The following is a 27,871-nucleotide window of genomic DNA, read 5'->3' on the forward strand; positions in this document are numbered from 1 at the left end:
AGATCCACTGAGGACGCCATCGACACTGCTCTGCATGTTGTGCTGGGCCACCTGGAACAACAGCAGAGCTATGCAAGGATGCTCTTTGTGGACTACAGCTCGGCATTCAACACGATCATCCCAGACATCCTCGTCGCCAAACTGGACATTCTCGGCCTCCCTGCCCTCACACGCATCTGGATTAAGGAATTTCTGACCAACAGACCCCAGACTGTGTTGCTCGGCCCCTACACGTCCTCCACCCGTACGCTGAGCACCGGTTCCCCTCAAGGATGCGTGCTGAGCCCTCTCCTATACGCCCTCTACACCTACGACTGCAGCCCGGCCCACGGTAACAACACCATCGTCAAGTTTGCTGACGACACGACAGTGGTCGGTCTGATCTCGGAAGGTGACGAGACAGCCTACAGAGAGGACTGACGGCTTGGTGCAAGGACAACAGACTGCAACTCAACATTGCAAAAACAAAGGAGATCGTCATCGACTTCAGGAGGAACAAGACGGTGCCGCCCCCCCTCTGCATCGAAGGCGTGTGTGTGAAGAGGGTCCACACGTTCAAGTTCCTGGGAGTACAAATCTCTGATGACCTTTCTTGGACACACAACACCACAGCAGTGGTAAAGAAGGTCCACCAGCGTCTGCACTTCCTGAGAGTCCTCAGGAAATTCAACCTGGACAGGAAGCTGCTGCTGGCCTTCTACCACTCGTCCATCGAGAGCCTGTTGACGTACTGTGTCTCCACCTGGTACAGCGGCTGCACTGAGGCGGACAGAGTGAGGCTCCAGAGGACAGTCAAAACAGCGCAAAGGATTATTGGCTGCCCTCTCCCCTCACTGTCGGACATCTACACCGCCCGGTGCCTCAGCAGGGCTCTCGACATCGTTAAAGACAATACCCACCCAAACTCCCACCTGTTCGACCTGATGCCCTCTGGCAGGCGCTACAGATGCATCAAATCGAGGACCAATAGACTGAGAAACAGTTTCTTTCTGAGAGCCATCTCTATTCTGAACTCTCACACACACACACACACGAGACCACCCTTACCTTGCAGAACAGCATCGTGATGTGTTTTATATACCCTATTCAGTATTATTTTCCATTGCACTCTCTTATTTATCTAATTTATATATTTGTCTGTATTATTGTTGTATTGCACTGGAGAGGGGAGCTCTCTAATCTCGTTGCACACTTGAGTACAATGACAATAAAGGGATTTCTAATTCTAATTCTAATTCTAATAATTCAGAAATCCTCAGGTAACTTCTGGAGCGAGTTGGCTGCACTGAGTGTAAAGGGGCCATCACACGCAAGACTTTTCAGGTACTTAGCGTTTGTTTTGTATCCATTTATTGTATATTCTACACAAAAACTAGTTTGATATCTTTGTTTGAAGCTTGAAATGTGGAAAAAGAACACAAGATCAAGGGGTCTGACGGCTTTGCAAGCCACTCTAGTTAGCAATATTATTCTGAATAGGTTTATGCGAAACAGTTCAAGGTGTTTAATAATAATAATAATAATAATATTCCCTTTATTAGTCCCACAATGGGGAAATCGGAGATTCTAACCCAGGCCTCCTGGGGAGACTGGGTCCTGGGTCCTGAACGCGGCGCCTTAGACCACTCGGCCATCCTGGCAGCCACTCGGCCATCCTGGCAGCCACTCGGCCATCCTGTATCCTGCCCGAAGCTAGCTGGGATAGACTGTAGCACGCCCGTGACCAAAGTTAGGATACGCAATTCAGAAAAGTGAAGCACACCTGGAACTAAAAAAAAAACAAACAAAAAAATGGCCGAGCAATAGATCACACCTGGAAAAACTTGTACGTTGGGGCACTCGGAAACCAAGGTATCAATATATGAGATTTTTTGTTTCCTTTTTGTCAATTTAGCACAAGGCTGCAACAAAGCTGATATCAGACAAATTTCTGAATGTTCAATGAATACCTATTAAGTTGATATATATTTTTTATTATTTATTTATTTTTTCAATCAAGCTCACGCTAATTCCTAGCAGAAGTAGATTGCATTATGGAGTCTGATGACTCCTTCCATTTTGGTTAACCTCGACGATTAAACTTCCAACGACCATAAGCGTCATTTATTACAAGAGCATGCTTTGAAAAGTACAAATACGTACAGAATGTCTGCATAGGTATCTATTTACATCCTTGCCACTTTGCATTAAACACAGCTATTCTGGGTTAAGAAGTAACTCTTCCTTGCCAAAAGCCAATGTCCTATTATTATTATTATGGAGCTAGAACTTGCTAACAGTCAGGTAACCCTTGGCTACTAATGGGAAATGACACCAAAATAAAAAAATTAGATGACTCAAATTTGGAGTTGAATGCTTGGTATAACGTAAAGCATAGTGAGTGGTGGGGCCGTAGATTTAATCATTTCCGTATAAAAGCTTGAATGGACATTCAAGTGTTTTGATACATCTCCATGAATGTTTGGAGGTAAACAAAACCAAGTTTGAGAGCTCAAGAGGTAGAGACCAACACGGCAAATCCATTATATACATATTCACGCAGTGTTGCTGCAATGACAGAGTGAACATCAATAACAAAACAAGGCTTCTCCTTATATTTATCTACAAATTTGCTGTACACACAACATACAACTGACATTACTGTGGATTCCACTGGACAGCATTGTTTGTCCGCTAGATTTACTAGTTGCAGGGTAAAAAGAAAGAAAATATATACATTTGTATGCAAGGTTTAAAAATAAAATCAACTTCACAGCCTTAGAAATGTGCAGGCTAATACAATTTCTATACAGTGATACATTTTAGGTTGGTGTGTATATTAGCTTCTCTATTTCACATATATACATAATCATACTTTTGAGGTGTGAGAACGCATGCCTTAGAACAAGAAGAGGATAGAAAATAATTCTAAAAATATATTAAATAATTTACTTCAAAGCTATTTCTTCTGGATACAGTGTACAAGAATGAAGAGGAGCTGGGTAGACCTCAGAATTGTATTACCATTTACAAACAAAATGTTAATATGCTACTTATTTCCTGTTTCTGCTCTTTAAAGACAAGTCATGAGAAGAGAGCTCGTCAATAGAATATGGTGATATAGTCAAATACACTAATTACAACCTTGAGAGAATGCTATTGCTGGTTTTACTGGTTTCTAGCTTGGTGCTTTTTCTTTTTGATGACGAGTCTCCATTTATCCATACGGTCCTCAGAACAACAAGCATAGAAGAAATGTTCCAAAATAGGCAGTTTCCAAAGGAAGACTGGATATTTCCTGCTGTCAGCTATCACTCATTTCTGCGCTTCCTTTATTCCTAAACTAAAACCTCTCTCGAGTGCTTTTGTGGGTCTCCATTTTATATGCATGACCATGCTCTCAGCTAGAATGATCTTATCACTTTATTGTGTGTCAAGGACTAAGAGCAAAGCAAGGATAGAAAATGGCAATTAAATTGTAATTGCAGAAAGGGCTCGCAGTCGCTTGTAAAAGCATTATACAGTACTCTAAAAAGGGTCTGCGGCATACAAAAGAAGTAACTTCCAGACCTGGAAGTTGTTCTGCAAGATGGATTTGTCTTCGGAAAGTTTCAAAAGGTCTCAATTCATTTGATCAATAGAAAACCTGCTACATTACTTTTTTCTACTTTGCGTTTCAGAGAAGAATAGTTTTGACGAACATTTCAGTCCCCTTCTACTGGCCGTTGCTTGTTTTGATACAACTCAACTTACTTCCATTATTCTACCATATTTAAAGACACACAGATGGCAATGAAATGACCTGATAAGCAGTGAATTGTGGAACGCAGATACAATCTTAACTAAACTGGACATCTTTTATAGAGAATTACAGATAGTGAGTCAAGGAAACACTCAAACGCTCACAGGAACAATGGAGAGACTCGATGTTTTCTTGACTTTGAGCGAGAAATGTGCTCCTTTTGAGTGAGTTCAACCTTAGGGTGTTTAAATTCGGAGGTGTATACGTGATGAACAAACATGGAACCGTGGTTAACGTTTTTTCTACTTGTTAAAATTGAAAATGTTCATTTTAAATTTTACTATAAATATAATTTTGCATATTTTAGCATTTTTGCTCACCCAAACCGATTTCTTTTGCTCTTCACAAGGCATGCATAGCCTTAGCTGAACACTTCATTTGAAAGCATGTTTATATGGCACACCAGCATGTGAAGCGACTAACAAAAAATCTTTTGCTTATTGAAGAACTTAGGCAGGTTTTTTTTTGCTGACTAGTATAGTGTGATTGCAGTTGACCAATTGAAAATGTAGGTGCCTCTCAAATCAATTTGTTTGCATATCATCTCTCAAATTGCATGCATAACAGCATGCATACATCTTGAGTGTAAAACCTCACATACATTTTCAAATGAAATACATTATTGAATGGAAATCCACTTTGGAAAGAGCTCATTTTAAATTACCTTAATTAAAATTTGCTCTGAAAGCGATGCAAATAGTGCGATTGATAAGTAGACAGCGGAGGATGTAGCCAAAAGATGTTTCCAATAATTACTATATAATTAGCCTCATATCCAACAACATACATATTTTCCACACTGTTGTCATATGTTTTGTGTATGGCTCATCATCTTTGGTTAATAATAGTTACTACAAGTTGAAATATAAATAGAAATAGAAACTCCTGTTACGTGTATCAGTTAATCAATAGGTGTGTAAAAACAGGGAACTTAAAAAGTTTCTAAAAATGTGATGATGCGGCTACAATCGATTGTCTGAATATTAGTTTGGGTTTCAAGCCAATTAGATAAGATAACAGTGCAGAAGGAAAGACAGCTGTAGCAGTACAAGCCTCGTCACAAGGGGAAAGTCACTATCACAGCTGATGAAAAGCTTTTTTTTTTTTTTTTTAAATACAAATGTTTTTTTAAACATATACATAACAAATAAACTTCATTAAGGAGCAGTGTGATGTTGAATCATAGTGGATGACACATGACATTTACCACATTCTGATTTGGTCTACGAAGTATTTTCCCTAAATTTGCAACCTTCTACACACACATGAATGGATTTTCTTTCTTCATATTCTCGCATGTGACCAGTAGAACGGGAGTCCTGCTATCCAGTGAAACACTACCCAGATGACAGAAGACATTGAGACGCTTTCGTGACTCCATTTTAGCATCTTCACAGTTGGCAAAGATGACCGCATTCACTACAGCAGCTATTCCCACACCAGTGGAGAAGGAGGCATTTCTGAGGGCTGAGCCACTGTGGAACTGAGATGGCAAGCAAGAAGTGGGTGAAGTTAATATTAGCAAAGCACAAGTGTATTACTTCAAGACATGCTGCATCTTGGATATGGTGGTGGGTCAGGTTGCATTAATAGCACACATTTCAAGGAGAGCTGCTTTTAAATTGACACACAACCCAAATGTGGCAGGTTTATTTCCATTTTTGTGACAGTTGGCCTTTGTGGAAGTCAGCGCTCTAGTAAATAACAACCTTGACTTTTCTTGTTGAAAACATCACCAAGTGGGGAGTATGCATGAAGTTGAAAGCTGGTGTGCCGGTATAATATGCAATTGAACACGCTGGACATGAATTTGTACTTTGGTCCGCTTAGGCGTGTCATCACTTCATCATAGGACAAGGTGGTGGTTAAGCATGGGCCGATAACTAGTTTGATGATTTACTGTGGTTTTAAAAAGTCTGTCACCAGTACTGAGCGCTGATCTGTTTTGAGGGGACTTATAAGCAGCGCAGAATATGACGGACTTGCTTGACGACTTGAGTAAACAAGCGGGCCCTTTTAAGTAATTGCCTAAATTGACTATTTTTAGGAGACGGTGGTACGGGATCGGCTTCCATATCCTGCCATTGGAGGGCCCCCGCAGGCTAGCCCCGGCATTCAGGCAGGTTGCGGTCAAGGGTCGCTCTCCAATGCTAGGGGAGGGTGCAAACGGCGCCTGCTCCTAGCCTGGCGCACGCGCTCAGCAGTGACGCTGAGTCACTCCCCGCGCCGCGCAACAGAGTCTTCTAGCAAACGCACCGTTTCTCATGGCCTCCGAGCGAGGCTGCGGCAAGGTTGCCCACCGCTGCTTTGGCAGCAGTTGCCACCACCACCGCCCGGGCCTGGCCCACGACAGACGAAGTGAGCACTGCAGTGCTCCAGGCCAACAAACAATAAAGAAAGGAGGAGGAAGGGAGGCATGGATGTAGATTAAATACATAGTAAATAAATACATAAATACAAAGTTTGATGAGCCCCTTTGCATTGTCTTTAAATAAAAAATATTTTTTTAAAAACGTTTATTTGTGTAGGTACCAGCAAATCCAACATGAGTAGTCTAGGGGTCTGTCCTAAAAGTCGCTCACCAGGGATATGACGGTGTGACTTGCTCAGAAGAAATAAAAACAGAAGGTTTTTTATTTAACATGGCACACATAATGCACCAAATTTATTTTCTTTCAAAATAAAATCCATTTTGTTCAATGGAAAAAGTTATTTACCCAAATATTTCAAGAAAAAAAATACAATTTAGAGCTGTAATTTGAATAGGTAGTGTGACACTTTTTTTTTTGCTCGCAGTTAGCATACCATCAGAAACTAATATCGACCCATGCCTACTGGTGGTTATTATTAATAATCGTTAAGAGGAGCTATGACATGAATTAAAAGAAGTGAGTGAAGTTCATATAAGATTATGATTAATTATTTGGATTGTGCAGTGTGCCAATAAAGCAAGTGAGAATATGTTAATGCATTCTTTTTTTTTTCTTAATGCATTGCCAATGACTCAAATGGCATTGGCAGATACCCAAATGAATCGGGTGTAATTTTCTCAATTATAAAATTTGAAAATGTTTCCAATCTGAAAAGCAGGTTTAGTGCATTAGAAGCTATTATTGCTGAACAATAAAGACGGTCACGCTAACGCCCACCTGATAAAGCTCTTGAAAGCAGCTGACTGAGGGTTGATGCAAAGTGGTACTCGACTCCCCTTTTGCTGTTCCAAAATGAACTGATGGATGATCTCTGTGGGGTGAAACCAGACACACCAGACAAATTAGGAAACTGACACATTCTTTGTCCAAGATGGTGAAGGTGCGAGTCAAAATCCAAACTTGAGCCTGACAAGCACTAAGGAACATTACACCACACAACACAAGAAACAAAGATGTTGAGAAACTACGATTGTAGAAAAAAATAAGTTCAATTCATTAAATTTGAATTCATGAGTTACTGAATTACATATTTTTACCATAACACTAAAAGCCAAACATGTTTTCATTTAGAGCATCCAATATAATTTTGCCAAGTTAAAGAGCACTGCATAGTCGACAACCTTTCATGTAACATTCTCCATTAAATATTGTCATTTATATCTTAAACAGTGCTTGATAACTACACCTCATGAGCAACTTAACGGGTCAATCAGGCTTTACTACAATAATTAGTCTTATTAATTTAAATTTACGGTCTTATTGATTTAAATTCAAGTCATGGCTAAAATAGGAACCTTTGAAAAAGCAGGTGTAGAAAACTTTCATCATGATGTATCCCAACATTATATGTAAATAAGCAAAAGTTGCGATTCAATTTCATATTGGCTGGCAATATTAGCCTGAACATTATATTTTACCGGTCATTTGTACGCGCGGACAAACCACAGGAACATCACAAATAAATAATTTGAAAACACAGCATAAACTATTTCTGATATTGCTACAGTGAGACAAGCTCCAACAATAAAACAATGTAACTTTTATTACTATTTCAACTTTGCGTCTTTTCCCATCCCGTGGAAGTTTCGGTCACTTCGGTTGCCTCTGCACTTTTGTTGTGTTGTAGCTTTTGCAATAGCGCTGTGGTTCAAATGTTCTTGTGTTGTAGCTTTTGCATTTCCATTATGGTTTTGCAATAGTGTGCATTTCAATGTTATTGTCTTTTAGCTTTAAACAAAATAAATGATTAAACAAATACATAGAAAGATAGATGGAGTTTGTAAAAGTGTGGAGTAGTCTCAGACTTGTATATGGATGGACAAACAATGCCGCTTACTTGCCATGAGGAGAATTAAAGCCACCGGCGGCCATCTTAAATTGCCACTCGCTATGCCCGCCTAACTTGAATACGTTGATTCCTCTGGTGTTTTCCTGTTATTTACTTGGTCTGAGGCAAAAATACCACCCTGTATGGCATACGATTACACCAATAATCCTACGAGAAGTTCTACATGTGCATTTCATTGATAAGAATGGAATTTTAAATTTGCACTCATGAGGTAAATTTGCTGCTGTTTATGCTAACGTGTCAATCACAAATCAAGCTACAGAGATAACATACTCTGAATGGTTGATGTAAACAGTGAAATTGTTCTTTGAGAGGTTTTCCTGTCTCCATACAGGGATCTTATCTTAAAACGCACTGAAAACTGTGTTTTCAGTGAAAAAAAATTACAGAAGTTGTAGAGGCAACGTAAAATGGCTGCCCTCTGGCTTCAGCCGCATGGTGTCTATTGCTATTCCATTGATTCAAACAACATCAGTTCCCTTCCCCCAGCAGTAGCTGAGTACAGAGTAGAGAGCGGTTGCCACATTCACAGAACAATGGTGAAGAATGGTGAAAAAACTGGTCCGACAACTTGGTTTGCCCTTTGGTCATGGAAATTAGAAAATGCAAATTGCTGGCCTGGTCACACCTGAATTAGGATATTAGTCCAAAGTTAATCCAGCCATTTGGCTGCCCTTCAGTCTTAAAAAGGTAGAAAAGTCAAATGGTTGTCCTTTAGGCGTTCTACTGTTAAAGCAGCGACGCACCAGCAGCGGACTTCCCCTTCAGCACAGGAATGGAGTGGAGTGGGAGAGGCCTGTGAGCATCGGTACCAATGATGTAACTCCTTTGCTTTGCTGTGCTGTTAAAGGTACATTGTTTTAGACTTGACTAAATTTCTACAGTAATGATTTCTTAATTGTTAATGCAATGTATTTTTAGGTGTACAACGATGTTTGATGCTTTTTTTTTTTCTTTTTTAATTTGAAACGCCAAAACGGTGCATAAGTCCAGAGGGCCAGAGTCTGTGAAATTACATTTTTTCTTGCATACGTCGCATCAGTGTATTAGTCGGTTGCAGGGCCAGCCAATCTATGAGAAAAAGTGTGACTTATAGTCTGTAAAATACCATAGGCACTTATCATCGAGCGTCAATTATTCCAGTCCAGTTGAGATCTGCTGTACACTGTTTCAGAAAAGTTAACGGAATATCAAAAGCGCAATAGTCCCCAATTTACCTTTGACTTGTCTCACAGAGCTTAGATTCTTCTCAAAGCCATCATCAAACTTGGGGTTGGTGACGGGTTCAAAGTCACTTGTGTAAACGCGGCCAGATGACGTCGTGTAGCAGCATTTGCACATGCACGTGTGGTAGCGCAGTCGTCCCTCATCCAGGTATGGGTGCGCCAGGGCATCCTTTGCTGAAATCCGCTTCGACTGAGGACCAAATGGACAGGTTACTTGAAGTTTCAGGTATAAAGTGGCAGAGTATGACCACAATAGGTTAGTTCGATGTTCCACACAATTAAGTGTAATTAAGCTTGTCACTAAAAACTAAATTTGATCTGCACCTAACAATTCAGCCATTCAGGTCCAATAATTTACGCTAATGCTGCTGTAACATAAAAGCACATTGTACATTATTAGCATGAACCCACACTTTGGACCTGCATGCATAATTTGATGTAAAGGGAAATAACTTCATTAGCCACTTGTGAGCAGGCTAAGAATGTGGATGAAAAACATCTAGGGATGTACAAAAACCAGTATTTTTTTTTTAACCGAGTTTGAGTACAAGTACTTGTACGTGAGTATGCGCCGATATCAAGTGTGGATGCTTACTTGATCATGCCATTATGCTTTGAAATTGTGATTAAAAAAATGTTTTTTAATCAAAGGACATGTCAATGTGAAAATTTTTAACTTCTCACGGGAGCCACAAACATTTTGGGAATCTAAAATGAAAATATATCCATATTTTAAGCAGGTCTCCTCCTCCTTTTTTTTCCCCTTCTTGGCCATAGACTCTAGTGTTCTCTCATCACTGAGCTATTTCCCCATTGCAAAAAAAACTTTTCAAATACAGTAATACCCCGCTACTTCGCGGTTCACCTTTCGCGGGTTCAGTGCTTCGCGGGTCTAAAAAATATTCAAAAATTAAAAAGTTTTTTGCCCGGGCACGATCGGGCTCTCCATTCGCTCCGCTCAGCGGGGGCATTGTTGTTTTGCCGAGCGGCACGACGGGGCGCTGGAGCGGTTAGACGGCCGGCGTGCGCCGAAGAAGAGCGTGGGCGAAGAGGAGAGTGGACGAAGAAGAGCACGTTCCCCCGGGCACGAGCGGGGCGACATTTCTCTCCGTTCGGGACCGTACGAGAGCTCCGGAGGAGGCCGGCCGGCGTGCGTGGCAATTACGCCGAAGAGGAGCACCTCTTCCGCCCGGGCACGAGCGGAGCGCGAGGCTGTCAGTTATGAATGAATAAATAAATAAATGAAGAATGCCTCCTTTCATTTCACAGGGCACACCGGATGGCGTACCAGCAGGTAAAAGTCGAAGTAATTAAATAAATACAAAAAGAAGTAATTGAATAAATACAAAAATAATGGCTGGGGAATAAAAAAAATAATAAGTTTTAATAATAATTTTTTTTTTTTGTTATAACATGAATTTCACTCTCTCTCTCTCTCTCTACCCGTATTCTATATGGTGTACTGTATACAGGGGGGTATACTGTATACCTGTATAGGTTTCTTTAAGCATTTTTGAAGGGGCGCCGCTACTTCGCGGATTTTCAGTTTTCGCGGGTGGTCTCGGTCCCCATTAACCGGGGTATTACTGTACGTCTGTTTTTTCTACTCATTTTACTCGCTCGTGGGTTTTTATCACACAATGTTGCACGACAGAGACAATTAGCATCTCGACATGCATCAAGAGTCACTCATAGACAGATGCTTTGGAGACTACTGCGTTATCACGCCATCATTTACTTCTATGTACTCTGGACTTTAAAAAAGAGAGGGTCAGGCTCTTTTTTTTATATATAAAGAGAAGCATCTCTGCAATATCTGCAGTAGCCCTTTTTTAGTTTTCATCAGCCCGTCACTAAGGTAGTCACTGAAAGTACCATTCAAAGTTGAAGGACAAACATTTGACTAAGACGTCATTGCAGTGGACATCCAGTGATCGGCTGAGTAATATAAACGACTCACGCTTGCGCTAGAGCAGTGGTTCTCAATTATTTCCTGTTACGCCCCCCCTACCAAGAAGAAAACAATTTGCGCCCCCCCACCATTGATTTTTTTTTTTTTACATTTTGTACTAATGTACATGTTCTTTGTATATTAATGTTAGATGTTGTCAATAAAATATCCCTTAACAAAGCTAAATTGATAAAAAAATATCATTTTGAGAACGACTATTGTGAGGATCTCGAAACTCAGTACTGTTGTGCAAATATTGATGAGATGATAAATATTTACTATACGTTTTTGTCTTGTTTTTTTTTAACTTTATTAACATGAACAAACCAAACAGTTATTAATACGTACATAATATAGAAAAGACAAAAAGAGCCATGGGGATTTTAATCCAAACATCTACGTTTTTTTTTTTTTTTATGTTTACAATACGTTTGACGTCGAACCTCTTTGTTGTGATGACGTCAGCCATTTCCGTGTTCCAGCCTGAGAGCGTCTGCTAAATTGCTAACGAAGCCGTCGTCTTATTTTATGTTTAGATATGTAATGGTTGCAATGCAACATTTCTGTTCATAGCTGCTGGCTCTCCGCCCAAACGCGGTTCGAGTCAGACTTCTGTTAAAAGTTAAGCATACATCCAAGCAATTGATTTTAGCGATTAGCACGATTAGCGCCTCCTTGCTCGCCTCCTCCTTTAGCACGCTACTTGTTTGCGGAGTCGTTTATTTGCTATCACGTAGCTTGTTGCTTCTGCTATGCGCAGACTTACATATAGTTCAAATAAAGTCCGTTCTGCTGCGGCGCAAGATAGCTTGGCGCGGTGCATTTAAGTAGCGGCGAAAGAAATCACTTCCAGGACAACGAGCGACAGGGCGACGCTTTTTTTTAATCAGTACTGCGTGACAGGGCAACGCTTTTTTTTAAACCTGTACTGCGTGAACTAGGGGCACAAACAGCTTTGACGAGCTCAAACTCGCGTTGTCTGAGATCGCCTTTTTCGGTTCCAAAACCATGCAAAAAAACATATTCCCCAGGGTCCCATGCGCCCCCCTCAGCATCGCAGGCGCGCCCCACTATTTGAGAATCACTGCTCTCGCGTCACCCCCCAGGAGGGAATGGGCTTGCATGGGTTTTGGGTCTAATAAATGAATGCCTCTCTGGGGTTTGGTGCTTGTTTGCATGTATTATCTTGAGAATTGCCACAGTTATCAAAGCAATGGCAGAGTGAGAAAAGGAATTACAACTGACTGAATGCAGGCTCACTGTATAGATCTGTGGGTACTTGGACATGCTTGGCTTAATGTTTGAGACAAGCAGATGCTACTGGCACGATCAACTATCCTGCATTGCCATGCATGCTACCGCATGCAAGTGCGGTAGCAGATGTGTCGCAGTGCACCAACCGCATTCCTAGCCTCCTCCGTCGTAGCAAAGTTGAAGCTGAGCAACATGGAAGAAGGGACTTGAGAAACAGTCTGTTGGACGCCCCACCAGCACAACAATTTTCAGGACGGCAACCTCTGTATATATATATCTCAACACGGATCACATACGTTCATACTTATAAAGTGGTATCTGCGTTGTAGTATTGGAACATTTTTACAAGTAGGAATACAGACGTACAGTAGCACCAATACCAGTACCCTAAAAATAACATACTCACGTGCTAAATTACATGTCAAAAACCTTAATACAAATTCAATAAAGGAGAATAAAATACAAATAAAAAGCAACAATAAATGAAATAACATTTGTGTAATTGTGTACATACTGAAATATTTGGATAGTAGACCTTTTGGTAAAATATTCAGCCCCTGAAGGAGTCTATCAGCATAATGCCCTTCTTTATACATTACATACACATTTTCCTGATAATATTGTTTAAATATGTACAAATAAAGTGCCAATATTTATCTTTGATTAATTCAAACAAATGACATGCAATTTAAACCAGAAAAACAATGTTGGACAGTCATGCATTCTAAAAAAAAAAAAATAAATAAAAAAAAATAAAAATTTGATGATGAATGAACCAGAGTGTAGTTCTAGTTCTATCTCGAAAGGAAGTTGGTAAAGTTAAATTTAAATTATAAAATTATGAAACATTCAGATAAGACCTCTTTTCGTTAAACAATATGGCGAATAAAATAAAATCCGGTGGGTATAATAACTCACCGGATCAAACACCAGCATCCTGCAGAGGAGGTGGACAGCTTCGTGAGTCGCTTGACTGGACAGTGTATAAAGAACAGGAAGGGATGGCTGTAAACCAAACAAAAATCATGTCACTAAGTATTTTCTTGCATCTATTTCAATTGTTGTTGGTGCACCATAATAGACGGTTTATTGGACAGCACATTTAAAGCATACAGAACGTTAAGCATTGCAATTTCACAGGTTCTTGTAAACACGTCACAGATTTTTGTCAGACTCTTTGTATTCGTTCACACACTAAAATCGTCTTTGATTAAAAGGTGTTCCCCCCGCTTTGAAAGCACATGCATGTGCATTCTCAAGGGTATTTCTTTGACGCATACAAGAAGGGCAGCGATGTGCAGAGATGGATATTGGGATGGGACGGACTGAAGAAATAGCATAAAGTGCCCATCTATGGTCATGTGAAATACCTTTACTTCAAGATTCTGGTTATCAATAGAAGCAAGTTTACGTGAAAATGTAAAAGGATCCACTTTGAAATCTCATGCATTGTCTCACTACATGACATGAAGCTCGCTCCGGAATTAAAAATCTTCTGTTAACACAGTCCTAACACTGATTGTAACACTTAAGACGCAATCACATCCAAACGGTAGAACCACCCTGTTCAGCACCTTTATCGTTTTTCTTTTGAATGTTTTTATGATAGTGAGAAGCCACAATTAAATTTAAAGTAATTGCCCAGCTCTAATGAAAGTATGAAAAGTGTCATTGAGAGCACCTGCGCTATCCTACCAAAATCCAATTAAACCGGTCAGGTCACAAAGCTTGAGGAACAGGGAGATATCCTCATGGTCCTCCTCCAACTATCTTTGGGAAGGTCTGAGTCGGCTTCCTCCGCATCATCATCCTCCACACCGGAAGGTTTGCCATAAGCCTCAAAGAGTTGATTGAACAGCGGCGGGAAAATCCATTTCCGCATCCTCCACCAAATCGCCCCCAAGAGAATGGTTGCAGGCAGTCTGTTCCCGTGCTTCGCACCAGCGAAAGACAATTTGCTTCTGAGGCCTTTGCTGTACACAGCCAACAATCCTAAATCCTCCTCTGCAAAGTGCAGTAGCTGATTGCAAGACTCCAGCAATGTAAGAGAAGCATGCACATGTTTTGCTCCTGAGCAGGGGATGAAGAAATGTGCAAGTGGAAGCCTATTATAACACCCTCTTGAACGCAAATAATTCTTAATTCAATAAAATAGATTTAAGTTTCATTGTAGAGAAGTGAGAATGCGAGTAAGGCACCATGGTCAAGTAAACCCTCAATAATAAAAATGAAGTCTTGGAGTGTTGCAAAAGGTTGCTTCCCATAGTTAGACAGAAAACAACAGGACAACTAACCTAATGTTTAATTTAATTACAGCACTTAGTCCATCCATCCATCCATCTTCTGTACCGCTTCTCCTCACAAGGGTCGCGGGGGGTGCTGGAGCCTATTTCAGCTATCTTCGGGCAGTAGGCGGGGGACACCCTGAACTGGTTGCCAGCCAATTGCAGGGCACACAAAGATGAACAACCATCCGCACTCAGACTCATACCTAGGGGCAATTTAGAGTGTTCAATCGGCCTACAATGCATGCTTTTGGAATGTGGGAGGAAACCGGAGTACCCGGAGGAAACCCACGCAAGCACGGGGAGAACATGCAAACTCCACACAGGATGGCCGGAGCCAGGATCGAATCCACGCCTGATGCTGTCTCTCGCTGTGAGGCCATCGTGCTAACCAGTCGGCCACCGTGTCGCCCACAGCACTTAGTCATTCATTTAAAAGTTAATCAGCATGGAACATCCAAATCTGACTGCCAAATCAAAATCAAATCAGGATAACACAGCAATTGCAAAATCTAATTTTCTGCTGGTCAAGCCAGTCTATTGTTGATTTTGATTATGGGTGGAGGAAATCTATTTTTAAACCAAATACACAAAGATAATCAGGTTATTTTGAGTTCTATTTCCTCCATTGCACTGAATTCATAAAAGGTCTGATTAACTGATGTCTGCTAGACTTGTGGCTTGGAGGACGAGACAATCATTGGTAGAAACTAGAGGAGCAACATCATGGCGATAGGCTCCGGTGCAAAAAAATTTTTTTTGTTCCCTGCCTGAACACACACACGCAGGCTTGGCTGCACACGCACAGCCATTTCGGTCTTCATGTATTTATGCAGTGTTTTGCAATTACAATATTGGGATATGATTAACAATATCGAAAAAAAAATGTTGCAATATATCATAGCCTATTTTACAACCTTTAAAGCTATTTAAATGTAATCTCAGGACACACGGGTTTCTCAGAAAAAATATCAGCCTCTAGTGTGGACAGAGTAGTCCCTGCAACTGTTTCGGCACAGCCGAATGCTCCAAATTTGTCCTCTGAGGCTGCAGTGGCGGGAAAGTCACCTTCTGGCAGCCCGGAGAAGTGGGACTCAGCGGTAGGGTCAATGCCGCTTCTGTGATGGAACTCGCTGGCAAACTACTGATCAACTCTGGATGCTAGCTTCTGCCAGCTAGGCTTTGATTTAAAAAACAAATCTCATTCTATTCACAAAATCAGGGGTTTGTGTGAATTTTGGACGGCTGTTCCTTTTACTAGATGAGCCCCCAACGCCTTCTGGATTCATGCATGCACCGGTTGCACCGTTGATATTAATGCCACTGGGTAGATATCGTTATGTGTGTGGTGTGCCTTGTTGGTCACCTGGCGTAAAGTAAACACAATAAGCAAGCAAGAAAACAAAGTGCTTTTTTTATTGTGACATGGAGGGTACCTGTCTCATGGTTAAATAATTGATTAAGTTCAAAGTAAAAAAATCTGGACATCAGTATCCATAGGACCTTGTGGACATGTGATTATAAATCATTAAATACTTATCAAATAACAAGGCTGGCAGAAAGAAGAAAAATCCTTACAAGAGCAACCCCATTACCTGTTTGTTAGGTCCTCTGAGAATGTGTGCACGAGCTCCTTCACATGCTGTCCTCATTGCTTCCATAGAAGGAGTCCCCAACAAGTCAGTGATCAAGTCCAGCTAAAATAAGAGACAAATCTAAATATTAGATAACAGCACCCAGCCCAAACCACCAGTTAAATTGTGAAGTCCTCAAAATGGTTGCACAGTATAGAGAAGCTAGAAAAGTTGATTCTTTATTTAAGCCATATAAGGGAAGTATCCAATTATTGACCACTCCTGTCTTTTAATCATTGGTTAACTTTGTTTTCCTTGAGTTTAGAGTGTCTTACCTGTGAAGTTGAGCACTGAAAGAAATCAGATGTTGAAGAAATGCCTACCTGCTTCCTGACTACTGTCGAGATGCTCTCCTCAATATCACCGTATCAATATTAATTCCCATCCATTGCAATTGTGAGTCCAGGGAGAGTACGCAATTCGTGCACCTCATTGGAGGATGCAAGAGTTGCAGTTTGAAGGTCCAAAATATTGCTGTTCAGTGCACCCCTAATGTTCTTTTTTTTAAGGATGGATTTCAATAGAGTTGAGAATTGGGGATAATGGAGGCCACACCATGGCATTTTGTTTTTTTATAACCAGAGCAGCAAAAACGTCAATGGTATTTCTGACACCTTCGCGTCTACTGTTAAAAAATAGTCTTGCATTTCACAGCCCACTGTAATTCATTGCTTTGACCTTTTAACAACTGCTCTTTCAATAAATGTATTTATCTGACAGAAACGTTCGTTAATAAGCTTTCATCCAAATAAATCAACTCCCTCTCTGAGTCGCACACAAAATTTCTAACCGAACGAGTACTTTGTTTTCTTTTCTATTTTGTGCTTTTTATCAACAGAAAGATCTCCCTATTCATTGTGTGTCATTGAGCATAAAAACAGACTTGAACAGAAGGAACAACCCCATTAGGAATTAATTAGTACGACTCAGCAGGGAAACTATCAAACCTGTCTGAGATTGAGCAAATGCAATTGTTTATTTCCGTTAAGTTCAATATGCATAATAAATTGAACACAATTTGTATCTTATCTTCCATTGTTTACCTGCTGGATGGGACTCTGGGCTTGAAAGAGAATTCTTCGCCCCAGCAGCTCAGCAAAGATACAGCCCACAGACCAGATATCGATGGAGTTAGAGTAGTGACGGCTCCCCATCAGAATCTCTGGTGCTCGGTAATATTGTGTCACCACTTCTTGAGTCATGTGCCGCGACTCATCAGTCTCCTCTACTCGTGCAAGGCCAAAATCACAGATCTGAAACAAAATAATTCTAAATCTCAATTCCATTAGTTTTGCTGTTGACTGCAAACATTTGAATTTGAAGCAACACAAAGAAAAAAACTTTCCAGCTTTCAATTCCAGGTTTTTCCCAACTGATTCTGATAGACATGGTAAGGTAATCATTTATAAAAACTCATTCAACAGGTCAATTTATAGTTCAGCAAATGTGATACAACAGAAATGAAACATAGTGAATATGACATTTAGTTGCATATGCGTTGCTTGCAATAATGTGACATCCTAAAGAAATCTTGACATTTTTATTTCATTATTACTTTCACCTTTCAGTAATTTATATAGGGGGTTTGCTCCGTTCTGTCTCCATTTCAGTAAATGCAATACAATACAATACAACTTAGTTTATAGTGCATTTCACAACAGCTGGAGCTTAACAAAGCGCTTTCCATATGGTGTAATATAAATTAGCAGGAAATTAGCATACAAATTAAAAGACAACCAATATATATCAGTAGAACAGCAGAACAGCGACAGTCTCATGTTGAGTCGAAAGCTAAATAATAAAAATGTGTCTGCTAAATGCAAAGTCTCAAGATTGACTCGGCCTATCTCGCCGAATGATAAGGCACTTCTGATCAGTTTGGTTATACCTTCCCTAAACTAGGAAACAATTAGCAAGCACATAAATCTATAGTCTTCCGAGTTCACTCTTGATGCCATCATGTGCCATGGAGATTATTGAACCAGTCCCACAAGCACACAGATCAGCTTGTAAGCTCGTAAGATCATGACCAGATACTCTTTTTCCAATTTGTCCCTTACATCATTGTGGTAAAGGTTAATCTTGTCTCATTGATCCCTAAAAATCATGTCCAAAAATGTTGAGTCTCATTTCTTATAGTCTGGCAAGTTTCTGCCTGGCCTAACAATGCTTCTTGGCAGTAAGGGATTTGCATCTTCTGACGTATGCCTTCAAAAAAACACAACAATCAAAAAAGTTGGTAATAATCAATGGTTCACACCCTTGAGTTACCGATATGTGCAAATAAAAACAGAATACAATGATTTGCAAATCATCTTCAACCTATATTTAATTGAACACACTACTGAAACAAAATAGTTAATGTTCAAACTGACAAACGTTATTGTTTGAGCAAATAATCAGGAGCTTGGAACCTTCTGGCTGCAACAACTTCCAAAAATGCACGTTCACCTTTTCTTTTAACAATATTCAATCAACATTTGGGAACTGAAGACATGAATTGTTGAAGCTTTGTAGGTGGGATTCTTTTGATTTTGAGATTGAGAAAGTTGAGTAATGCTCAAACACATGTTTGAAACATCCCGCCTGAGAACAGTCTAATTGGGAACAGGTGGGTGCCATGATTGGGTATAAACGGAGCTTCCCTGAAATGCTCAGTCATTCACAAGCAAAGACGGGGCGAGGTTCACCTCTTTGTGAGCGTACAAATGCAAGGAATTTGGGGATTTCATCATCTACAGTCTATAATATCATCAAAGGGCTCAGAGAATCTGGAGAAATTACTGCATATAAGCGGCAAGGCCCTAAACCATCACTTAATGCCGGTAACCTTGGATCACTCACGCGGCACTGCATCAAAAACCGACATTAATGTGTGAAGGATATCACCACATGGGCTCAGGAACACTTAAGAAAACAAATGTCCGAAATATAGTTGGGCGCTACATCCTAAATGCATGTTAAAACTCTATTATGCAAAGCAAAAGCAATTTATTGACAACACCCAGAAACACAGTCAGCTTCTCTGGGCCCGAGCTCATCTAAAATGGACTGACGCAAAGTTGAAAATTGTTTTGTGGTCTGTCTGACGAGTCCACATTTCAAATTCTTTTAGGAAATTGTGGAATTTGTATCAACGAGGCCAAAGAGGAAAAGAACAATCCGGGCTGTTATGGACGCAAAGTTCAAAAGCCAGCATTTGTGCAGGTTTGGGGCTGCGCGAGTGCCAATAATAAGGGTAACTTATACATCTGTGAAGGCACCAATAATGTTGAAAGGTATAGACAGGTTTTGGAGAAACATATGCTGCCATCAAAGCCACATATTTTTCATGGACGCCCTTGCTTATTTTAGCAAAACAATGCCAAACCACATTCTGCACGTGTTACAACAGTGCGACTTCGTAGAAAAAGAGTGCGCTTGATAGACTAGCCTGCCTGTCGCGCATTGAAAATGTGTGGTGCATTATGAAGTGTAAAATACAACAACGGAGATGGGACTGTTGGACAACTGAAGCTGTACATCAAGCAATAATGGAAACAAATTGCACCTTCATAATTTCAACACTTGGTGTCCTCACTTTGCAAAACATTATTGAATGTTGTTACAAGAATGTGTCACAACCATAAAATTCCAAGTTAATGATTGAATGAATTTTATCAGTTTGAACATTAACTTGTCATTGTATTGTATTCAATTAAAAATATGTTGAACATGATTTGAAAAAAATCATTGGATTCTGTTTTTATTTACAGTATGTTTAACACAACGTCTCAACTTCATTGGACTTGGACGCAGATGAAAATACTGAACCTGGAAATACAACCTGGGCTGTTGATCTCCCCCATTAAATCTTCAATTTCAAACTCAGATGGTTTCATTTTACAGCAAAAATAATAATGTTATTCCCACTGTTCCTTGTCTTTTCTAATAATTGCGTCACATAACACGCACCTTCAGTACGCAGTTGCTGTTGACCAAGAGGTTGCCAGGTTTAATGTCTCGGTGAAGAATGCCAGCGGAATGAAGGTACTTCAGTCCTGTTGATAGTTGATCACAAAAATGGCATGGTAAAATAGATTCACATCATCAATGTCATAATTAATAACGTCAATATCACCAATCAGAACTAAAAATAACTGCAAAATCCTACCTCGTAGAATCTGATAGAGAAAAACTTTGGCGTGGTCTGAGCTCAGGGGCTGGGGGGACACGATGATCTTATGGAGGTCGCTTTGCATCAGTTCAGTCACTACATATCTGACCAGTTGGAAGTGAAGGTAAAATATAAAACGTAACCAAGAACATAAGAACAGAAGACCGCCAAGCCTTATTATCTAACAAGAGAGTACATTTATTGTTCAAACACCGGCCAGTTTCGCCCAAATAATGGACATAAATACCACAATGTAATCTGTCCAAACTTCATCTTATAATGTCTGCTGACATTATTTAAATGCTAGTGAAATTCAATCTGATTAGTGGGGATCAAGCATTGGTCGAGTGGTTAGCGATTCCGCCTCACAGTTCTGAGGTGAAGGATTTGCATCTGAGCTTCGGCCTTCCTGTGGGGAGTTTGCATTTTCTCCCCGTTTGCTTGCGTGTTTTCTCCGAATCCTCGAGTTTCCCCCACATTTCAAAAACATCATTGCTAAGTTCAATGAGGACTCTAATTTGGCCTTAGGTGTGAATGTGAGTGTGAATCTGTTGTGAATGGGCGATAACCAATACGGGGTGTATGGAGAGGCTCCAGCCTTCCCTAACCATAACCCGAAACGTCGAAATGACAATTCAAGTTAGTCGTCGTGCCTGTATTTTCAAAGTTACAGTATGTCATTGACATAACAGTGTGACTACCCGCCTGACTACAGCGCAGGCCATGTGGGCTCATTTCCCACTGTATAATGGTGTCACAATATGAGCGTGATTGTTATGTCTGTCCACTCTTAATCGGTTATCCATTTGATTTATACCAACATTGCCTATGTTGCATAAACAGTGCCACGTGGTCTTGATTATAATATAGAAAAGGTGTGATAACAGAACAAAACACTGTATTACTACAAGACTACAAAATGAAGCACATCAGATGATTCATGGCAGCTGTTGCATTGTAGCAGAGTATACATTTACTTCCTCACCAACACTTTTAAGTCAAAACCTCTCGAACGTGCACACTAGCTCAAACTCTTTCTCCACCAAAGAGGTAATGTTCAACGTCCCTAGAGCAAGCTTCTGTAGCTGTGGATCTTGACTGCCTGCCTCAGCGCGCAGCCCACTTTACAATGCACCCGGCCTTCAAGTGGTGACCCACATGAGCTTCTTTTCCATTGCAGATTCCAGCCCTGAAACACACCACTCCGCTTGTCCCAACACCGCGCCGCCTCCATTGCGTTAGCATTACAGGGGTGGGGTATAATTGAGATGGGACGAAATGAACTGTGCAAGCCTCTACTGTATTATGCACACTTGCAGCATGTGAGGTTCTGCCATAACATTTCAAGATTGGAGAGTCTCTGCGAGTGTTATTTTTGGCAGGCATTTTAGATTTAGTCTTAGTCATTTGGACGAAAATGCTTATTAGTTTTAATCACATTTAATCATTGCTATTTGTGATTATTTTAGTCAACGGAAACGCCCCCAAAAAAGTTTTGGTCTATTTTTCGTAAGTTTATGCAGCGAAAACTCAAAAAGGTTTTAGTCCGTTTTAGTTCAAACGAGGCATTCAAGGTTTCCACCGATTAGCAAAGACTTCCTGATCGACTACTAATAAGGATTATGCATTACAAACAGTGGTAACAGTGGAATCAAGGGTCATTGCTCCAAAATATGCCGAGAACCAAAACATTTTATTTGGCAACTGGTGTGGCTTTAGTTCACTTAAAGCAACATAAATAAACCAAACAAAAAGATTTTAACAACAGAGATTTGTAGTAGACTTGTTTTAACAGTAGTACAACTACAAACTATTAAACATATCTTTTTTACTGGTAACAGCTTGCTGTTATCAGAACAAAGTAGCCCATCAAGTGTTACTGTCACCGTGGTCCGTCAAAGGAAAGCGTGTCAGTGTCTATGAGCCGAGACGAATGACCATAGGCGTTTTTTTTCTTTTTTTTAATGGCCGCAGCCGTGTCTGTGTTTTGTTGTGCCGGTGTGTGCAATGGTGTGTGCGGCGCATGTACTGTCCCGGTGGTGGGTGTACGCAAACAAAGGGTAGGTTGCACTTCATTGCAACTTTTTGAAATACAGATTACGTGTACAATAGCAAGGGATGACATAAATTTGGATCGTCTGACCAACCACACACTAAGAATTTCGTCCCGTCTCGTCAGCGAAAATTAATGTACATCATGTCATGTTTTCTTCATCAAAGAACCTCGTTTAGCTCGTCATCGTCTCGTTATTGTCATGAAAAAAAGGGGCGTTAACAAAATATGTTGGTCGTCGTCATCGTTGACGAATACAACACTAGTCTCTGCTGCTGGTTATGGGGCGATCCATAACATGATGCTGCAAATAAGAGCCTGCATGGAAGTTTTATACAAACCAAAAACATATTCGGGCTTCCCGCGAGAGAGACAGCAAGACATAAAAATACAGTCTATATGATACACTAATACTGTAACATCACTGTTATCTGATTGGCTAACAGATGTAGGGGTTTCCTAAACAATGCAGCAAAGAACTGCTCCACTGTAGGTGATGTAAGGGTGTTGCGGCAACCTTAACATGCATGTGCCCAGCACAACAAAATCTGTGGTTTGTAGTTTTGCTATTTAGTACGTTTCAATGAGGGGGAAAATCTAAGTATTGTCCCACAAACGGCGATGAGAAACCGCTCATTTCGAGCCATTGGTATATATGAAATTGTAAACATGATTAAGTATTGTTGTAAATTGTTGTAATACTGTATATACGAGGGGTGGAACGTTTTTTGAAAACAGTCAACAATGATCGATTCAACCATTTCGGTTTGGTGTGTTTTTTTGTTTAAAAAAAAATATCATGCGATTAAACTCAGTTAACTCAGTTCTATTTACTTCAGAAATAATTTGCATAACTTGCTAAGCCAAATTCAAACACTATACCATATTAGCTGTACATTAGCACATCATCTCAGAACAAAACAGCCTGCTTAAGTTACCACTGGGCCTTGCAAACCAACACTGTTGGAGTGTTGTCCTTATAACTAAATGTACTGTGAATGTTTTGAGAATTGTTTCTAAGAAAAAAGTGCCTGTAAAAATTAATCCATTTAGATCATATATATATATATATATATATATATATATATATATATATATAGAGAGAGAGAGAGAGAGAGAGAGAGAGAGAGAGCGAGAGAGCTAGAGAGAGAGAGATACACACACACTTGGGCACACACATTTGACATTTCAACGTATCTTTAACATTAAAAAAACATTTTTTTAATTCAATTTACTTAACTGTACATGTCATCAGTTCGTCACATGTGACAGATGCTGGAACTAATCCAAAAGCTTAAACCCAAGAAGGATCACGTCAGTTAAGTAGGACTTTACAGTATTCACTTTCAGCAGGCACACCTACAAGTGGTCATTGCTTTGGGACGTTCAAGTAAGCGACTAAAGACCAGCCTGTTGTGGTTAACAAAAATGATCAGGATTGCTTCAGACTTCTACAGAGCTTGTTGATGTGCTGATCGTTTAAATCAGGAGTGTTTGGAGTAGGGAGAGATCTAAAACAGACAGGAAACGTACCCCGCACTAAAATATCCTCTTTAAATTTTCTGTTGAAGACAGACAAGATGAAGGCAATTGTAAAAGTGAAGGATACATTTCTTCAAAGTAGTCAATGTGTGGAGGTTGCAGTATGTCAAGAGCGGAGAGCACCTGAGGAGAGAGCATTCAAAGTGAACGTGCAATGATTGGATACAAACTATCCTATCAAAACCGATACTTTGAATCTGATGTTCATTTTTGTAATGCCAAAGTTAAGAATGCTAAAAATGTTGTTCAAACATCAAGTAGTCTTGGTAATCTTTTAATTTAAAAAAAATCACAGCAAGTCCATTAGTTATGAAATCAAAGTGAATGCTGCTCTTCAGCTTCATTTCTTTCATAGCATTTTAAGCTTAGTGCACTAGGACTATTGACACAACACACAGGAGCAGTACCGTATTTTCATGGCCATAGGACGCACCACAATATAGGGCGCAATCTCAGTTGTGGATGCAAATTCTGTATTTAACACACATATAGGGCGCACTGTATAATTGGACGCAGGCATGTCAAAACATATCTTAGTGAGCATAATAGCATATGTATTGAGAACGGCAGCCCTCATCATTGTCAGTGTAGCTGCTGCTCAGACGGCTTGTGTGACAACTTGAATAGCAGTGCAATCAGACAAGTTAACTTTACAGTGCGCGATCACACAATGCCGGTTTTACATCAAAACCAAAACTTTCACCCAACATCAACTGAACAGCATACTAGCAAACAATGAAACAGTCTAATTCAGGCGTGGGCAAACTACGGCCCGGGGGCCACATGCGGCTCGTTAAACGTTTTAATCCGGCCCGCCAAACTTGAAAAAATTAAATGAATAAACCATGTTAATGTTTTATTTTCTAAATACTGTGGTTTTTCAAAGACATATATATTGTTGTAATGTTTTGTTCATTTTCATTTAAATTAAATGTAATTTTTTTTTCTCCGATGAGGTGAGTTTACCAAAACACTCCATCCATCAGCTCCTGGTCCGGCCCCTCTGTCAAATTTTACAAGCCATTGTGGCCCGTCAATCAAAAAGTTTGCCCACCCCTGGTCTAATTGATGAAAGAAATAAAATTTGCAAAAAACATGCATCTTTCATGCAATTCATATTACCAAGTGCTGCAAACCATTCTGATAGTGCTTCAGCATCAGAATGCTGGTTAGAGATGTTGTGAGTGGTGTGCTTTGGGCAGCGTGTTTTATTTATTTATTTTTTTAAGCGGGGGGAGGTCATGTAGAGTAAAGGTTAATATAACCTGTGATGTTTCTTGCTTGCAATAACATGAATGATCAGACAGACTACGACATCGTGGACAGCTGCCCTTTTGTCCAGCTTTCTCCGGCACGTACATACTGGTCTGTTGTCAAGTGACTGTCTCACACCGTGACCAACAGGGGTGCGAACACAATACAAAGTGTAATGCGCCCAATCAGTTCAGCGCACTGTGGTCTCAACTTTACACACACACGCACACGCACACCCACACACCCACGCACACACACACACGCACGCGCTGTGTAATGATCCTAGTCAGTCAGGCAGATCGTGCGTGAAACTCACACAACATGTACAGAATTTTGGAACTTGGTCCACACATATGGTGCTTCGCATTATAAGGAGCCCCATCCGTTTTGGAGAAAATTTGGGACTTTCAGGTGTGTTCTATGGTCATGAAAATACCATGAGTGATTTTTCTCGTATTATAATCTTAAGATTCTCTCAAGGCTAATAGAAGAATATGGTGAGCAGGATTCAAACAACAATAAATTGTGCTCGCTCAATTAAATCTTTTAATGATATACGGTATAACGGAGTATAACTAAGTGAGTGGTTCAATCTGAAATAGCCATATACACAAATGCAGAAGGAGTGCACAACTGCATATAAATGTCATCCAGAACGTAAGTTTATTATTTATTGTCTGTTTATGTTTAAGTTTGATGTTGTTTTTTTAATGTAATATGGCAGTACTCACATTTTCATGCTTAAAGAAACATAGCATCTTCAGTTCTCGAAACACCCTCTTGCAAGAAACGAGGTTTTGGAAGACATTGGGCATCTTTTTGAGGGCAACTCGCTTTCCATCTCTGGGATCTGTGACTGACCTAAGAGAAGAGTACAAAATTATTAGTAAGAATGAATTGTTTTTGAACAGCCAGCATTTATATTTCATTATCCAGAATGCTTATCCTCACGAGGGTCATGGAAATAGTAGTCCCAGAACTGGTTGCCAGCCAATTGCAGGGGTCACATAGCTGAACAACCATTCACATTCACAATCACACCTAGGGACAATTTGTTGATTACAATGGTAGTGACTTTGATTTCTGATAGCAAGGCTGCAGGATCAAAAAAACAAACAAACCTCGTCACATCTGAAGCAAACAAAGTTACTTGCCAAGGTCATACTATAAATAGTATACAGTATTGCACTCAAGACATTTCATGAAGGAAGGAGTTGAATTATCTGCTTCTAACTTTGTGTGGGTGGAAGACGAGTCATGCGGCCCGGTACAAAATATGGTCAGGTTTGAACACCTTTCCACAGATGAGTCAAACAACATTTAAATAAAGGGATATTGAGATTGAAGCCTCGTGAGTAGCACGGTAGAGTAAGTAAGCATTCACACAGGAGCCCTTTTCAAAGCACCCTTAGGTAAACCTTCTCAAATAGGATCAGTCGAGGAAAACAGATGGCAAACGGAGCGAAAAAACCCTGGCTGCACTATGTCACTCAAACATCTTTCAGAATGCGCCTCAACCAGCCGAAGAGCATGCAAACTTACCACGCAGCCCAACTAGCACATTAGGTTACGACTATAAATAGGCAATTACTTTTATTGTCATTGAACTGGTTTTCACTGGAATAGGCTTATTGACGGGCCGTGAATTTTAATTAGTGTAAAATCCTAAACAAGTTAATTAGTCCCATTTGTCATAAAATCCTATAACGGATAAAGAAATGAAATGTGGGTAATTCAAAATTAATAGACCAACAATAACAGAGGCACTGCCAGATATTTGAGGCCTACTACTTCAATGACGCAAATTTAAAACACTTTTTCTAAGTACCCCTGTGAGTCAAGGGCCCTCACAATCACCAGCACTATACTTGAACTGATATAACCATGGCTTCCTTTGGGCAAAATTTAAAGGGACCATAAAACGCAATCTAACCTTTTGGGAGGTTTTAGCCATGTTAAAATGCAAAAATTTCAGCAACCCCCAAAAAGTGGTGCTTTCCGCCATTCATCCATCTAGCGACATTTCTGGTCATTTCTTCTCTCTAAGCACCAGTCCCTCCTAATCTAAGAAAATGACTGGGTCCTCACTTTTCTACCTCACAAAGTGAGGAGCAACCCCGGCACCGCCCCTGCGGTCTAAACACACGCCCACTTTCTCGAGCAGAAAAGCGTATCTGGAAAAGATGCGATATGAACAGCCGTCTCGGCCTTGATGCCGGCCTCCCCAGTGACAGACAATTCAGTAGCTGTTCATCTGATAGTCATTTCTCAGAGGACTGCTGGGTGAACCCTGGCCAGTACAAAAAATGATTGGCTTTTTTTTATGTTGTGCTCGTAATGCTGTGACAGAGTATCCACTTGGACGCAACACTGCGCTAAACCAATGTCCACTTTAAAGAAATTGATTATCCACTGGGAAGGACGTAGGAAAGCAAAACAAATAGCTCTGATGCC

The 27,871-nt window shown here is 40.3% G+C and overlaps 1 protein-coding gene across 1 annotated transcript in view; it reads right to left on the reverse strand.

The window, feature by feature from the left end:
- Positions 1-4,684: 4,684 nt before the first annotated feature.
- nlk2 (nemo-like kinase, type 2) overlaps positions 4,685-27,871 on the reverse strand; it is a 37,223-nt gene continuing 14,036 nt past the window's right edge. The window contains exons 2-11 of the mRNA XM_088300987.1: positions 26,149-26,278; positions 24,231-24,286; positions 20,566-20,672; positions 20,367-20,452; positions 17,456-17,665; positions 16,374-16,475; positions 13,412-13,498; positions 9,280-9,478; positions 6,931-7,024; positions 4,685-5,264 (exon numbers count right to left, since the gene is read on the reverse strand). Coding sequence (XP_088157113.1) covers positions 5,210-5,264; positions 6,931-7,024; positions 9,280-9,478; positions 13,412-13,498; positions 16,374-16,475; positions 17,456-17,665; positions 20,367-20,452; positions 20,566-20,672; positions 24,231-24,286; positions 26,149-26,278 — 1,126 coding nt within the window. The 3' untranslated portion in view covers positions 4,685-5,209. The remainder of the gene's footprint in view (positions 5,265-6,930; positions 7,025-9,279; positions 9,479-13,411; positions 13,499-16,373; positions 16,476-17,455; positions 17,666-20,366; positions 20,453-20,565; positions 20,673-24,230; positions 24,287-26,148; positions 26,279-27,871) is intronic.

Source organism: Idiotropiscis lumnitzeri, chromosome 7 (genome assembly GCF_059441095.1).
Source record: "Idiotropiscis lumnitzeri isolate Australia: NSW breed Sydney's pygmy pipehorse chromosome 7, RoL_Ilum_1.0, whole genome shotgun sequence".
NCBI lineage: Eukaryota > Metazoa > Chordata > Actinopteri > Syngnathiformes > Syngnathidae > Idiotropiscis > Idiotropiscis lumnitzeri.